The sequence below is a fragment of the Staurois parvus genome, unplaced genomic scaffold, assembly GCF_062004578.1.
Source record: "Staurois parvus isolate SC_StPar_1 unplaced genomic scaffold, SC_StPar_1.0 ptg000007l, whole genome shotgun sequence".
Lineage (NCBI taxonomy): Eukaryota > Metazoa > Chordata > Amphibia > Anura > Ranidae > Staurois > Staurois parvus.
This window is the reverse complement of record NW_028317803.1, coordinates 8,419,783-8,436,959: the sequence shown is the minus strand read 5'-3', so window position 1 is coordinate 8,436,959 and position 17,177 is coordinate 8,419,783. Positions and strand designations below refer to the sequence as shown.

Sequence of the window (17,177 nt, the reverse complement as noted above, 5' to 3'; positions counted from 1 at the left end):
TTTTCCTCTTAGCAGAGGCATGCTAAAATGCAAAATTGTATTATAGTATAACTTATTATATTATAACTCTTCATTAAAACAAGCATGTGCATTATTACATAGACTCTGTGTCTAGAAAAACAAACACAAAAGCACAGCTAAAGGGCAGACACCTCCAGGCCCTGCGCTCCACTTTTAAACTCAGGTGGCCAGGCCATTTTTGCAATTTGTACGTTGTTTTTTTTATTTTTCCCTTACAGCTTTGTGAAATGTCCCCCAAACCATATTTTTTCTAAAAGCACATGACCAGTAGAATAAAAGGAAGGTGCTACTAATTTGGTTAAGCCCTGTAATATTTGCGCAATTATTTATCAAACCAATATTTTCACTAAAAATATGCTAAAATCATGAGTGGATACATACTAAATTTCCTGCTAAATTACTACTTAATATAAAAGTTCAAAATGTAATGAGTTAATAAATAACAAAGATTTGTACATTTTAAATTGCTCCTTTTTGTGAAATGGGGAGAATGGAAGGTACGCAAAACTGTAAATGAAAACAACTTTCTCTAAAATTTCAAGGTTATAATTTTTCATGTACAACTGTCAGAATTTGTAAAAGACCCCCAAACCATATAAAGTCATGGCCAAAAATATTGGCACCCCTGCATTTCTGTCAGATAATGCACCACTTCGCCCAGATAAGTGTTGCAATTACAAATGTTTAGGCATTCGCATGCTTATTTCTTTTGTTTGTATTGGTATGACAGAAAAAAGTGGAGAAACAAAAAGCCAAATCTGACACATTCCACGCAAAACCCCAAAAATGGACTGGACAAAATTATTGGCACCCTCAATTTGGTATTTGGTAGCACACCTCTTGGAAAAAAATTAAATCATTTGCTTCCTGTAACCAACAGTGAGTTTCTTACACCTCTCTACTGGAATTTTGGGCCACTCCTTCTTTCACCAACTGCTCCAGGTCTCTCAGATTGGAAGGGTTCCTTTTCACAACTGCCGTTTTGATATTTCTGCACAGGTGCTCTATGAGATTGAGATCTGGACTCATTGCTGGCCAGTTCAGTACTCTCCAGCGCTTTGTCTTAAAATATTTCTGGGTGCTTTTTGATGTGTGCTTTGGGTCATTTTCCTCTGATGGAAACCCAACTTTCTGACACTACATTGCACCCCAGAATTCTTTGGTAGTCTTCAGATTTCATAATGCCATGCACACAGTCAAGACATCCAGTACCTCAAGTAACAAAGCAACCTCAAACTTCAGTGAACCTCCACCATGTTTGACTGTATTCTTTTCTTCAAAGGCCTCATTTCTTTTTCTGAAAGCAGGAGAATAATGGGCTTTACCAAAAAGCTGTAATTTTGTTTCGTCTGTCCACAGCACAGTCTCCCAAAAGGATTCTGGCTTCCTCAGGTACGTTTTGGAAAACTCCAATTTGGCTTTTTTATGTTTCTGTGTCAGCAGTAGTGTCCTCCTGGGTCCATAGCATCCCTTTTCATTCAGATGGCGACATATAGTGCGAGCTAACACAGTTGTACCCTGTGCCTGAAGGTCAGCTTAAATTTGTCCGGAAGTTGATCGAGGTTCTTTAGCCACAATTTGAATAATCCTACGTTGCAATATTTGATCAGTTTCTCTCTTTCATCCATGTCCAAGGAGACTAGCTACAGTGCCATGAGCTGTAAACTTCTTTACAATGTTGTGCACAGTGGACACAGGAATATTAAGATCTCTGGAGATGGACTTGTAACCTTGAGATTCTCCATGTTTTTCCACAATTTTTGTTCTCAAATCCTCAGACAATTGCTGCTCTTTCTCTGCTCCATGTGGCACACAGAGTCGCACAACAGAAAGGTTGAAACAATTTTTTACCATTTTAACTGGTTGCTGGAGTGATTTCTATGTTGTCAACACCTGTTAATTGATACAGGTGAGTTTTATTACAAATTAAAGGAGGCTCACAAACCTGCAATGCAGTTATTTCTTAAAATTTTGAGAACGTACCAATAAATTTGTACAGTCCATTTTTGGGGTTTTGCGTGGAATGTGTCAGATTTGGCTTTTTGTTTCTCCACTTTTTTGTGTCATTCCAATACAAACAAAAGAAATAAATATGCAAATGCCTAAACATTTGTATTTGTAACAATTTGCTGAGCAAGTAGGGCATTATCTGACAGAAATGCAGGGGCCAATATTTTTGCCCATGACTATATTTTCTGAAAGCACGTGACCTATAGAATAAAAAAAAGTGCTACTTATTTTTTTAGGCTCCCTGACAGTTGTGCAAATGTTCATAAAATCACTATTTTCATTTAAAATACACTAAAATCATTAGTGGATACATACATGGCAAAATTTACAAAATTCCTGCTAATTTCCTACTAAATATAAAAGCTAAAGCTATGTTAAGTTAATAAATAACAAATATTTGTAAATATAATTGCATCTTTTTGTGACATGATGAAAATGGAATGTGCGCAAAACTAAATAAACACCATTTTCACTTGCAGCTTTCAGAATTTGAAAAGACCCCCCCAAACCATATATTTTCTGAAAGCACATGACTTTTAGAATAAAGAAGTGGTATTAATTTTATAGGCCCCGCAGTAGTTGTGCAAATGTTCATCGAATCGCTATTTTCACTAAAAATACACAAAAATCATTATTTGTGGACACAAACCCAACATAACTTACAAAACTCCTGCTAAACTGCTACTAAGGCCTTGTTCACAAGGGGGATGTTCTAAGGTGTATGCCCTTGGAGAACTGTGCTTACCCGCATGGGGATGCCCAGGTGTTCTGTTCATCCCCATGAAGGCAGTCCCATTCATCTCCCAATCTGACATCTGTGTGAGTGTGGGTGCACAACCCTGAAAGCAGACATTGTGAGTTAAGGGACATACACCCAGGACTTGCATGGTTGTCATATTTGGAGCAATGGCTGTGTTCATGCAGAAACTACATCCCAAGGGACATCATTGGGACTGCCTGCACGGTGATGCATGGAACACCTGTGCATTCCCGTGCGGGTACACACGGCCTTGCAGGGGCATACGCTGTGTATGCCCTGTGTAAACAAAGCTTTACTGTGGGTTTTTTATTTATTTTATGTTATTTCTTATTTTTTATACAGAGGAGGGAAGCCTGTGGCTGCAGGGGGTCTGGTTTGCGGGTGGGGCGGGGGTGGGTAGGGGTCAGGGGGGAATTACTGGTGGGGGCATGAAATCAGAAAGTAGAGCGAGGGGGACCTGACCATGAGTGGTCCATATGGTGTGACCTGGCCAGAGGCTTTAACCCTGGCTGCATCCTCCCTCCACCTCCAGTCACAGAGTCCAAGGCGTAAGCCTGTGCTTCCTCAGCCTAGGTGATGTTGTGGGTCTGCAGATTTCCAAGCAATGAAAAGAATTAGGTGCTTTAATGGAATGCAATATGGTAAGGGTTACTGGATCAGTATATTACATACACATTTTTCAGCAGGTTAAAGTTGTTTTTTTTTTTTTTTTCCTTCCTTATATGTCAAATGTGTATGTTGTGTTTCGTCTGGAGTTACCCTTTAGTCGTTTCTGCTTTAATTTTTCTTTATTTTTAATTAATTTTTGATTCTTTTTTTTTCCTTATACAAAGATTAAAAAAAATGATGTTTCAAAAACATCCGACAAACATTAATTATAACAAATAACAAAACAAACAAAGAAAAAAAAGGGCTGCAATGTACAGTATTCAGAAGAAAAAAAAGGGGAAAGACCACCAATCCAAACCTACTCCGGGGGATTTATACTCCTATACGGCAGTATGAACCTTATACATAAGTTTGGGCATGAATATACTTCACTCAAAAATAACATAGGAAGTAGATAGGTTACTATTGTAATATATTAATATTTCTCAGATACCTTCCAGTAGGGTTTCCTGGGGCACTTTTAGCCATGCAAACCATATTTTTTTTAATTTATTAGGGCACCTTCTTTTTTGATACATCAATTTTTCCCCAAATAGACAATCACCCACTGTTGGAAGGGACAGGTGAGAGCCACTTCCTGGCCAGGTATTTCAATGTACTGTGTTTATTTACCAAATATGGGGACACAAGTGCCCACAAATATATGTTTCCGTGTATATTTCCTTTCTAATTGCCTTCCTCTACTTCTTCCAGATAGATGGCCCGTGTGTTTTACAAATTCAGAAAATCCGCAATGTGTCTGCACCAAAAGACAATGAAGAGTCTCAGGCAGCACCTAGAATGCTTCGTCTGCAGATGACCGATGGCCAAACAGTCTGCACAGCCATAGAGTTTAATTACCTGTCAAAAGTCAGGTAAGAGGTTTTCATGTGTGAGAATAGTTTGTGTGGTTGCTTAGTGGAAAAGGAATGGTAAAACATATATGGCCTAGTGCAAACCTACTTTAATCATTCATTGACTTGTGTGACTTAACCTGTAAATCTGACCTTGTGTAGTTATCAGCTTTTGCAGGCTTTGTCCTTATCTTGTATGTTATGGCTAATTTTAAAAGTGATATTTCTATTGTTTTGTAAATCTGATGAATAAAGTTCAACTTCTACAGAAAGAATTAATCACTTTTCAGTGACACAAAGCATATTAGGAGCATAGTGCTCATTTGACCTAAAGACTTCTCATGGACAAGCCTGTCAGTATTATGATGTAATATTATATCTTTGGCTTTTTTTCAATGCATCACTATTTGATATGTAACAGATTTTTTTTTTATCATTCAGATCCAAATGTTTCAGTTTTTCTTATTTTAATATTTCCTTCTACGTGGTTAACCTAGTATGCGTGTGGAATTGTTCTGTGTATATACAGTAATTTCCCTGTTTGAACATGGACTTTGTTGACTGGTAAATGTAGACACAAACACCTTAAAAACACTTATGACAAATGAGGGGAAGATGGGTCCTCAGCAGGTTTGCCATATCTTCAGTAATACCACTATAACGTTGACTCATACTTTTCTAAGCATTGGGCATTGATGCTAAAGCAAGATTATGTTTAAAAACTATTATTTCTGTGGAAGATTTTACGCAGGTTATACAAAATGGAACCTAAGCAATATGATAGTGTGACAAGGACACACCTATCTGAAAAAGAAGGTTTCTAAATAATCCACGCGGAGTAATATGAATTCAAAGGAATTTTAACAATACTTTATTTGATCACATAGATCATAGGGAGGTTTAAACATGAGCACGGTGTACATATGAAAAAAATAAAATCATGTTAAAAAACACTTAGCGCCTTCAATATAGGGTCATCTTAGCCAACAGAGCACCATATAAGGCAGAGTTGTATAATGATGAAATAGTTATCCTGGGTTTCCGTAGGTTTCCCGCTTTATATTTGAGTGAACCATGTATTCAATAGGTGTGTTCCCAGTATATGTCAGGGACCTCCTGGAATGTACAAGCTGGAACACAAAAATACATAGTATATGTATAGAAATGTGGAACCCAAATCACATCCAAAATTTACCAGGCCTCCCTCCACAATAGTCAATGGATACTGCTGTTACCTTCTCAATAGTGAGACTATCATACCCGCTTCTCACGTGTAGGGACTTCCTGGATAGCCACCCCAAATGAAACAAGGTCCACAGTACCAAATGATTCTGAGGATATATATAGAAAAAGATAATAAATGTATAGATCATGGGCATCAGGTGACCCCGAAAACAAAACACACATAAAATGTGGATATATTACCATCAATAAGGATCAAGAAGACTCTTGTCGACTTGAACTAAGATCAGGTCCTTGATGCTTTTTCAAAGATGCATATGGGGGTGAGGAACCAGGTATACACGATGCGTGGATTTCAAACACATATAATGTGTATGTAGCATATAGCAGGCCGTAGATACCTGAGTTTAATATACCCAATAAAGGGTTTCCAAAAATTGCTCAATTTGAGAAGGTTATTTGCGGTTTTATAAGGATGTGGCTATGTCACAGCAAAAAATACCTGAATAGGATAGCGTATATATATATATATATATATATATGTAGATTCTCCTCCAAGGAGGATTTCCAAAAAATTCCCCGAGTATACAGGGTAAATTAGGCCCATAAAACATGCCCTATTAACACCATGTAGGCTCTGTAAATCTCAACAGCCGTAAGCTTTAAATAACTTGCCACCGGTGGAAGGTATGTTTCCCTGAGGGATTGCCGTTTGCGAACCGCTGTGATAATAGCCCACTGGTAGTTCTCAGAGGGTCTTGGGCCTACCTAGCAGGGAGCTGTGACACTGCCGTTCCTTCCCGCCTCGTGGAATGTGTTTATAATAGTTAATTTTTAAGGTTTTAATTGTAGAATATTTGAATACACACAGTAAAAAAACTCATAGAATGTCATGGTGATTATGTAAAGTAGAACCACGGGCAAAACTTTTTTTTTTTCTCCATTTTGGATAGAGCAAGGGAGGATTATAACCCCTGTTAAAATTTCAGATCATTTCAGATATTTGCCTTCACTTTCCAACCCATAGCCAAACAAGAAGTGAGAGGAAATCCCTGCAAATTAAAAGTATTCCTTGGGGCCCTCCAGGTCACCAGAACCAGTGTCCCCATTGGAAGATTTCTTGCTATTACTTTTCTGGAGACAACCCAAAATTTGGTTTTTTTTTTAACTTTCACTTTGTCATAACGATTAACAGAACAAACAGGGTGAATCTCCTTAATGGGACAGCAATAAAAAGTGACAAGGGTTCTAATCCCTCTCCACTCTATCCAGAATTAAAAAAAAATGTTTTGACTTTAACTTCCACATTCATGTTAATCTGAAATCTGTTTGTCCAAGAACTGTTTTATACAACTTTGTCTAGTTTTATATGATTGGGTTGGATATTTTCCCATGTATCCTTGCAAAAAAACCCATCTCAAGCCATTTTTAGTTTTGTATATAGTCTGTAGGAATTCAAGCATTTCATCAAGTTTTTTTTTTTTCTGTGTTTGACTCCATTTCGGAGATTTTACCTTCTTGTCTCCATGTTGCCCATTGGGGAAATGGAGGAAGGATATGAACAACATTACAAACATTGTCAGAAGTTTCACTTCTTTTTTTTATTAAGATGTAAAGAGAAATCTAAAAAAAAACATAGATGTGTTTAGGTGACATTTAAGAAATATTTCCAGGGGCACCTTTTATTTTTGTGCATCCAGCAAGTTGTTATAGGCATGAATTGTATTTTAATTAGGGGTGGGGCATATATTTAAACTGGTTGTGGATTTCTGAGCGGCATATTGACAACCTTTTGTACAATTTAATTTTAAAATACTCTATATGCAGGACAATGTACAAGGGGCGTCTGAGTCAAATTGGGACTTTTGAGTTTGTATAATAAAAGAACAAATTTCAAGGAAAGTAAACTGGTTTTATTTCTCAACATACTCCCCTGCTACATTACTATGGCCTGGAAAGCTTCGGCATAGAAAGATTTGTCAGTATGCCTAACCCATCCTAGGACAGCCTTCTTCACTTCGTTGTCATTGTGTTCACCATTCCCACAGTAAGATTTGTCTCTTCTGCAGCTTCACAACAGGTTATGCGTCGATTATCCAGGATCAGGCATTTCACATGCTGAATGTTCACAGGAATGACTGCTGTGGGCTGGGAACCACCACGGCCTGGATCATCACTGATGGACGTATGGCCACCTTTTTAATGTTTACACCATATAAATGTCTTACTGTGGCTGAGTGTCTCATCACTGTGCTGTGCTTGAAGTCTTCTGTAGATATCCATGGGTTTTGCGCCTCCATTCACAAGAAACTCCCTCACCACCCGCTGTTCCATGAATGCACTAACACTGTTGTGTGCCATATTGCATTAGCAGTTTCTGGACTGGCCTGTGACATGTGCGCCGCCTATTAATATTAGGACACACTTGCTACATACTACTGTGTGTAGTACCACCACACTAGCATCTCTTTTTATACTTGTAAAATTAAAAGCCCCGGTTTAACTTGAACGCACCTTGTATTATGATAAGGACGGAAACACAGCAAGGGAGGTAATGCTAATTAATAAAATTATTTATGTATTTAAGTTTTCTACAACGTTTAGTCTGTACAGTCTATTTAAACCAACAGCTGTTGCAGAGAATACAGTGATAAACACCAATTATGCAGTCAGACACATTTGGCATGAAATATTTAAAACAAATAATTTGACACTGACTGACCTATTGAGTACTATGATACCTGTTTTGGCTGCTGCTGGTTTGCAAGTTTCTGTATGTGACAAAACATCCTGTGTAACTAGTTAAGTGTCTGTATCGTCCAGCTTATTACAATGTACAACATATGGTATTCAGTGCAGGAGTCAGGAGTGTAATGCACAATATAGCTTATACAGTGTACAACACAGTTAATACAGTACAGGGGTCAGGAATATAACATATAACATGGCATATATAGTACAGGGGTCAGGAGTATAATGTACAGTGTAGGATTTAAGGAGTATAATGTAAAACATTGCTCATACAGGGCTGGGGTCAGGAGTATAAAATGAAACATAGTGAATGCAGTGCAATGGTCAGAACTATGTAGGATACAGCACCGTGTACAGAGTGCAGTAGTCTGCAGTATTGTCCCCCTTACTGCTGGTCAGTGAGAGAAATCTCCCTACATTTGGTGTAAGAAAGCGGAGTAATAAACTCCCTCACTTCAGTCCTAAAATTGCTAACATCTCTTTGCCTCCTATGCCTGTGTGTCTGTGAGGGTGCATAGTGTGGATGAGCAGCATTTCAGCTTTCTCCCCCAAACCAGCTCTTTCATTGCTCCTTCTTCTTAGTGCTGCTGCTGTGCCAGACCTGACTTCATCCCCCTACGGGGGGTGTCCTGCTCCACTGCCACACAGAGTAATGTGCCTTGGAGTGGGGAAAAGATTTACACATAAATTAATTGCTTACTCTATGCACACTGAAGTATTTACATATTCTGAATAAGCAGCAAAGTCACTTCACAGCCACATCTCTTTTACCTATGTAGTGATAGGTATTGTGGAGAAATAAATTTTCAAATTTCACAACACATTTACAGAAGATTTTTTTTAAACATTACTTTCTATTATAAATAGTACAACAAAGAGATGGTGAGGGTGTAATTTATTGTATTGTTGCAGTGTCGACACCAAAAAGCTAGTATAGCACAACAGAAAAAAAATGGATTTAAATGTCAACATTGCAACAATAGAATATCACATAGTAAGAAAAAGTAAGCCTTGTTTAAAATAGATAAATAAATGGATAATGTATTTGTACAAAATTGCATTAAAAACAAAGATCAAGCCTTTGGATTGCTAAGAACATATTTTTACAGAATACCAGCCATCCAGCATCTATATTCATTTTTTTTATCACTATCACTCTGGACATTCTTAATCATCAAAATTGTCAACATATTTTGTGGATTTCAGGACCTAAATCTAATTGCCTAGTGCTTGAGCTTAGGCTCCATTCACAGCTGTGCAATTTGTCATCTAACTTTGGACACATAAAGTCGCATCCCATTGTTGATTTGGATATATGCGACCTAAAGTCACAGTGACATTGAAAAGGCTCCTGCACTACTTTGATGTGACTTAATGCTAGAAAGTGTAAAACTGCATCAAAGTTGAACTCCAAAGTCGAAGTGGAAATCTTGCAACTTGGGAGTCGCACAAGTGTGAATGGAGCCTAAATGGATGACGGTAATATAGCTAGAATCTGAAAAGGTTATTCAAACAGATATACATATAGGCTATACAACTTTTTTTTTATGTACTTCATTATTTCCCTATCTGGCTAAAGATGAACATTCTGTTGCAGGAGCTGCAGTTTTTAGACTCTGACCAGACTTCGGACATAGCACTGTGCTTATCGGTAATAGGTATTCTGAACCCAGAGTGTACAGAATGTCCCTAAAGTTGGCATAGTTGTAAAAACATTTTTACATTTTGACATTGTAAAGATTTTTTTAAACTTTTAAATTACAAAACGGCTAGTGCAGCATTTATGTACAGTATTCTTTAATTTTATTTACCAAACTTAAAGCTTTCTTTCTTTTATTTTAACCCTCACACATCATATTTTGGATTTTGACCTTAGAGTTATGAGTATTATGTAAAAATACAAAGTAAACACTTGGTAAATTCATTGGGACTTTGAATTTAGACTGTTGACTATGGTTTCTACTATTTATATTATTTGCTAGCTATCTGTTGAAAAGTGGTTTTGATTAATGAGTTCCAAGCCTCTGCTTTGTAAAGGTGCCAGTTTTATAGAGACTGCAGGAATGATCTTGCATAATTACGCTTAAAGGCCACCACGTTAGTGAGGCTGGGGTATGTAGATAAGAACCTCTGTTCACACAGTGCATTCTCTTTCAAGTTGGTATGATCACAAAATCTTCTTAGTAGGTAGACATTGTCACTTAAAGCAGTATTAAACCTTATATATAATCTAGTTTACTTCCCCTCAATGCTCTATCACGTAATGTTTTTGGATAAACTGTTTACTTGTTAAAGCTGAACTCTGGGAATGTGACCAAAAACAACCCTTTTAGTGCCCCCAAGCTGGCTCTGGTGCTATCCTCTTCTCTCTAAAACTCCAGTCTGTGGGCTAAGCCTTGTCATCATCATGTGCAATTCAAGGCTGTTAACTCAATGTTGTACATGCTGAGCAAGCATGCCATCACAAACTGAAGCATGCATTAAGAAAGTCTCCTGGAGCCAGGGGTAAGGTAAATACTTCTTATCTGTGCACCCCTTCACATAACATGTATTTAATCTAATCCTTGCAGTGTGTGTGTGTTGGTGGTGGTCTAAAATATAAATTGTTTTTCAGCAGGTAAATTGATTCCTGCCTTGCTTGCAATGTTACATGGAATTGTAAGAAGCGGTACCAACTGCAAGCACAGTTAATGCAGGAGCAGAGAAGGGAATCCTCCCTTTTCATTTTTGGAATTTCTTTTTTTTGTTAAGTTACTAATGTATTTCTAGAGTGGATCTACTTGGCTATAAAATGGATACCAAAATATACACTATATTGCCAAAGGTATTGGGCGCCTGCTTTTACACACACATGAACTTTAATGGCATCCCAATCGTAGTCCATAGAGTTCAATATTGAGTTGGCCTACCCTTTGCAGCTATAACAGCTTCAACTCTTCTGGTAAGGCTGTCCACAAGGTTTAGGAGTGTGTCTATGGGAATCTTTGACCATTCTTCCAGAAACGCATTTGTGAGGTCAGGCACTGATGTCACACAAGAAGATCTGGCCTGCAGTCTCCACTTAATTCTTCTCAAAGGTGTTCTATCCGGTTGAGGTCAGGTCTGTGTGCAGGCCAGTCAAGTTCCTCCACCCCAAACTCGCTAATCCATGTCTTTATGGACCTTGCTTTGTGCACTGGTGTGCAGTCATGTTGGAAAAGGAAGGGACCATCCCCAAACGGTTTTCATAAAGTTGGGAGCATGAAATTGTCCAAAATGTCTTGGAATGCTGATGCCTTAAAAGAGTTCCCTTCACTGAAAATAAGAGGCCAAGCCCAACCCCTGAAAAACAACTTCACATCATAATCCACCCTCCACCAAACTTTACACTTGACACAATGCAGTCAGGTAAGTACTGTTCCCCTGGCAACTGCCAAACCCAGACATGCCCACTGGAGTGCCAGACAGAAAAGTGTGATTTGTAACTCACAAGAACATGTCTCCACTGCTCTAGAGTCCAGTGGCAGCATGCTTTACATCACTGCATCCGACGCTTTGCATTGCACTAGGTGATGTAAGGGTTGAATGCAGCTGCTCGACCATGGAAACCTATTCCGTGGAGCTCTCAATGCACTACTGTTGTGCTAATCTGAAGGCCACATGAAGTTTGGAGTTCTTTAGCTATTGACTGTGCAGACATTTGGCGACTTCTGCGCACTTTATGCGCTGACCCCACTCTGTCATTTTACGTGGCCTACCACTTCATGGCTAAGTTGCTGTTCCCAGTTGCTTCCATTTTATTATTATTATTATTAATATTATACAGGATTTATATAGCGCCAACAGTTTGCTCAGCTCTGTACATTATAATGGGAGACAGTACACGAAACAGTACAGTACAGTAACAATACGATTCAATACACGAGGGGTTCGAGAGCCCTGCTCCTTGGAGCTTACAATCTAGGAGGGAGGGGATAGTGGTACAGGAGGAAATAGCTGTGGGGGATGGAGTGGTAGGAAGAGTGGAGAAGTTTAGTAATTAGCTGTGGGTGGGGTAGGCTTCCATGAAGAGATAGGTTTTCAGAGTGCGCCTAAAAGTGAGGAGAGTAGGTGATAGTCTGATGGATTGGGGTAGGGAGATCCAGAGGATGGGAGAAGTCCTGGAGATGGGCATGGGAGGAGGAGACCAGGGAACTAGAGAGTAGGAGGTCTTGTGAGGAGCAGAAAGTACGTTTTGGGTGGTATTTGGATACCAGATCGGTGATGTAGTTTGGGGCAGTATTATGAACCGCTTTTATACGTCAATGTTAGCATTTTGAATTTTATCCGTTGGGCAATTGGAAGCCAGTGGAGGGATTGGCAGAGAGGGGTGGCGGATACGGAGCGGTGAGTAAGGTGGATGAGTCTGGCTGCAGCATTCAAGATAGACTGAAGCGGGGATAACCTGCGGTGAGGTAAGCCGATGAGGAGGGAGGTACAGTAGTCAAGGCATGATATAATGAGGGAGTGAATGAGTTGCTTAGTGGCTTTCGGGGTTAGGAATGGATGTATTTTGGAGATGTTGTGGAGGTGAAGTCTACATGAGTTGGTCAGCGAACGGACCTGGAGCTGGTAGGACAGATTGGAGTCTAGGATGACACCTAGTACTCTGGCTTGAGGGGAGGGATTGATGGTGGTGCTGTTGGTCTTGATGGAGAAGTCAGCGGGCTGGGAAGAAAACTAGGAGCTCAGTTTTGGAAAGATTTTGTTTGAGGAAGTGGAGTGACATCCAATCCGATAGGTCGCTCAGTAGGCTTGTGATACGGGTGGAGATTGAAGGGGAGAGGTGAGGGGTAGAGCGATAGATTTGCGTGTTGTTGGCATAGAGATGGTAGTTGAAGCCGTGAGAGTGTATCAATTGGCCAAGGGAGGAGGTGTAGATGGAGAAGAGAAGGGGCCCGAGGACAGAACCTTGAGGGACTCCAACAGATAGGGGGAGTGAAGAGGAGGTGGCAGCGTTATAGGTAACACTGAAGGAGCGCTGTGATAGATAGGAAGAGAGCCAGGAGAGAGCGGAGTCTCTGAGGCCAAGAGAGTGTAGTTTTCTGAGGAGGAGGGGGTGGTCAACCATGTCAAATGCTGCAAAGAGTAGGAGCACTGAATAGTGGCCATTAGCTTTGGTGGTTAGCAGGTCATTGGTGAGTTTGAGTAGGGCAGTTTTGGTGGAGTGTAGGGGGTGGAAGCCAGACTGTAGGGGATCAAGAAGGTTGTTGTTGGTGAGGTTTTGTTATAATACCATTTTGTTGGAGTTGATTGTAGAAAACTTCAGAAGCTGCACCAAGAGCAGACCTTTTGGATACAACCTAACCATAAAAGCAACCCAACATCTATACTTCCTACTATCAGTGATCTGGAATCTAATCCGGAATCCCAAGGTATCCCTTGTGTAAATGCTGACCTGACTGAAAATGTGGATATAACAGAGGAACTTGGAATCATTAACTTGTCAAATCATAAACTTTCTGAACCAGAATTAACCATCCTCTCCAAAGGCCTTACATTCTGCCCAACCACCAAATTGGATCATTTACAAGTATTGTCAGATATGGAGGATTTCTTCAGGAGACTAAGGCTCAAAGAATATTTCCACAATAATGAAAGGAATCCTAGGACAATGGAGTGCTACACAAAGAAAAAGAACAGCTGCTTCACACCTCCACAAGGACACACCCCAAACTGGACACCTATATTGATAGCTTCAGATTGCAAGCTACATCCCTGATATCCACCCAGCAAAAGAAAATTCTGTACAATCTTTCACCACTAGAGCGAAGGGCTATACACGATTTGCGCAATAATCAGGCCATCACCATCAAACCAGCGGATAAAGGGGGAGCAGTTGTTGTGATGGATACAAACAAATACATACAAGAAGGCCAGAGGCAGCTGGAAAATGCCATCTACTATAAAAAACTGGATTATGATCCGACCCAGGACTTTACAAAGCAATTAAAAGGTCTCATTAAAACACTTCCAGCCCACCTACATTCAGAACTTATAAATGCGATTCCAGATCATCCAGAAATCGGGGACTTCTACATGCTACCCAAAGTCCACAAGCAAGGAAATCTAGGCAGACCCATCATAACAGGTATGAATACACTCACCCAACAAATCTCAGGCTTTGTAGAAGATATTTTAAAACCGTTAGTTATGAATACTGCTAGTTTCCTGCAAGACACAACTGACTTTCTGAACAAGATCAACAACATACAGCAATTACCATCTAATACACTTCTAGTGACTATGGATGTAGTATCCCTGTACAGGAATATCCCTTATAAGGATGGATTAGCTGCATGTCACAGATCCTTATCATCCTCACCAAACCACAAATACGCTGCTGAGGATGTTACACAGCTCATTGAATTCATACTTACACACAACTACTTTGCCTTCAATAAAGACATCTATATTCAATGTATGGGAAGTAAAATGGCACCCCAATATGCCAATTTATTTATGGCTGACCTGGAGGAAAAATTCCTGAACAGCATGGAACAATCGCTATATTGATGATATTTTCATCATATGGACAGAAGGTGAAGAAAACCTAAAAAATTTTACTCACTGATCAACACTTTTCATCCATCAATCAAACTAAAAATGGAATACTCAAACACACACGTCAACTTCCTAGACACCACAGTATACATCAGGGATGATACGCTTCACACCTCAATATACAGGAAACCCACTGACAGATGCAACTACCTCCACAGTTCCAGCTTCCACCCCCAACACACGAAACGTGCCATCATACACAGTCAGGCCATCAGATACCACCGAATATGTTCTGACCCAAGAGACCGAGAGAAACATCTCGGGACACTAGCAGACTCCTTCCATAAGAAAGGTTACAAGGACAAAACTATCAACAACGGCATAAACACAGCCTTAAGAACCCGAAGAGAAAATCTGCTTCAGTACAAGGAGAAAAAAACAAACAACCGTGTACCTCTAGTAACCACATACAACCCAGCACTAGAAGGGATAAGAAAAATAATCAAAGATTTACAACCCATCATAACAGAGGATGGAACTCTGAAAGAAATATTCCAGCAACCCCCAATACTGGCTTTCAGACAACCCCCCAACTTCAGAAATAAACTAATCGGTAGGAAACTTCCTTCTGATAATGATGTCACAAATAATGGAAGCGAACCCTGCAATAAGAAACGCTGCAAACTGTGCAACCAAATCAATCCATCAAAAAGTGTCAGATACTCAAAAGGGATCTTCAGTATCTCCGGATCATACAGCTGCACCTCCAGTAATGTTGTGTATCTTATCCAGTGCAGAAAATGCAGCAAAGGATCTTATGTTGGCGAAACAGGACAGAAGTTGCAAACAAGGATGAATTTGCACAGACATACCATCAAGGAACATAAAGAAGATGACCTCTGCACACCTGCAGGACACCATTTCGCACAACGAGGCCACACAATGGGAGACCTCAATGTTTTAGTACTTAAAGGAAATTTCAAATCCATTCAGGAAAGAAAAACTTTTGAACTAAGAATGATAATTCTATTTGACACGAGATAAGGGCCTTAATTTGGACATGGGATTCCTCAATCATTATCCGACATTTTTATGACTATTAGCTGTAGCTTTACTCCCTCCGTGAGAGTGTAGTATCCCCCCCCCTCGCTTTGACTGCATCTTTTCTCTAGCCGCCTCCTTTTTTTTTTTTTTTTTTTTTTTTTTATATTTTTTTTTTCTTTCTTTTCTTCTAACATTCTGCTAACTTTGTGAGCAGTAGTGCTTAGACCTTGAAGAAGGGGACATTCCCCAAAAGCTTGTCCTCAAAATTGTATGTTAGTGCTAATAAAAAAAGTATCACGGACAATACGCAATTGTTTCTGTCATAATACCATTAACAGTTGACTGTGGAATATTTAGTAGCAAGGAAATTTCACAGATAGGTTACCACCTGTGCAATAAGTCTATCACAGTACCACACTTGAATTCACTGAGCACCCATTCTTTCGCAAATGTTTGTAGAAGCAGTCTGCATGCCTAGGTGCTTGATTTTAAATGCCTGTGGCTATGAAGGAGATTGGAACACCTGAATCCAATGATTTGGAGGGGTGCCCCAATACGTTTGGCAATATATAGTGTATCTTATCTCCTTTTTTTGTGGTCAGGATTGCATGCAGCTCAAGAATCATTCTTGCCTAGATTTGGTGTAGATTTACTGACCCTGTGAATGAGAACTGATTGTGAGGTCCCTATTTTAAGGATCTTTAGAGACACGTCAGAATGTGTCATTTTGTGAATACATTTGCTTGCATAGTGGAGAACAGGTTGTACTCATGGGCTGTTAAATTCCCTGATTGCACAGTTTTGTGTGTTTATCTGTAAATGTTAAATCAGAAGTTGTATTTCAGCTACAATATGCAATCAGCTTTGAATATTGAAAGATTGAAAGTAAGTACCTGATTTTAAATGGGTTGGTTAGTAGGCCCTTGCTTATTATGGTACGTGTAATGGAAATTGTAAAATCAGTTTGTAATGTGTATAGCCAGTTTAAATGCTTTCATCTAAATTAACCCCATGATGTTGTCTACCCATCTAATGATAACAAAGACTTCTATTAGATTTTCTGCTTGGAAAGATCATGCCTCAGTGAAAACAATTGTTTATTGATCAAACTGCCCATGTAGTGCAGTTGATCTGTGAAAGATGCAAATCTTTCATCAAACTAATCATATTGAATGGTAAAATCATTAAATAAATGTCTACCAAAATAGTCACACATGTTTTAGTTTGATAATTCAGCCAGTCTTATAGGTAAGATTTGTATTCACTTTTTTTTTTTTCACCACTTGACAACCATCATCCCAGTATTGTTTTTTAGAGTGGACTTTCTTATAAAATCAGTCCTAGCTTATAGAGTTGCCTTTCTTATAACAGCAATCCTAGATGTT

At 39.3% G+C, this 17,177-nt stretch overlaps 1 protein-coding gene across 2 annotated transcripts in view; it reads left to right on the top strand.

The window, feature by feature from the left end:
• The window catches only part of TDRD3 (tudor domain containing 3), a 378,807-nt gene that overhangs the window by 168,192 nt on the left and 193,438 nt on the right, over positions 1–17,177 (top strand). For both annotated transcript variants that reach the window (XM_089668374.1, XM_089668381.1), the window contains one exon: positions 4,154–4,314. In XM_089668374.1, coding sequence (XP_089524500.1) covers positions 4,154–4,314 — 161 coding nt within the window. The remainder of the gene's footprint in view (positions 1–4,153; positions 4,315–17,177) is intronic.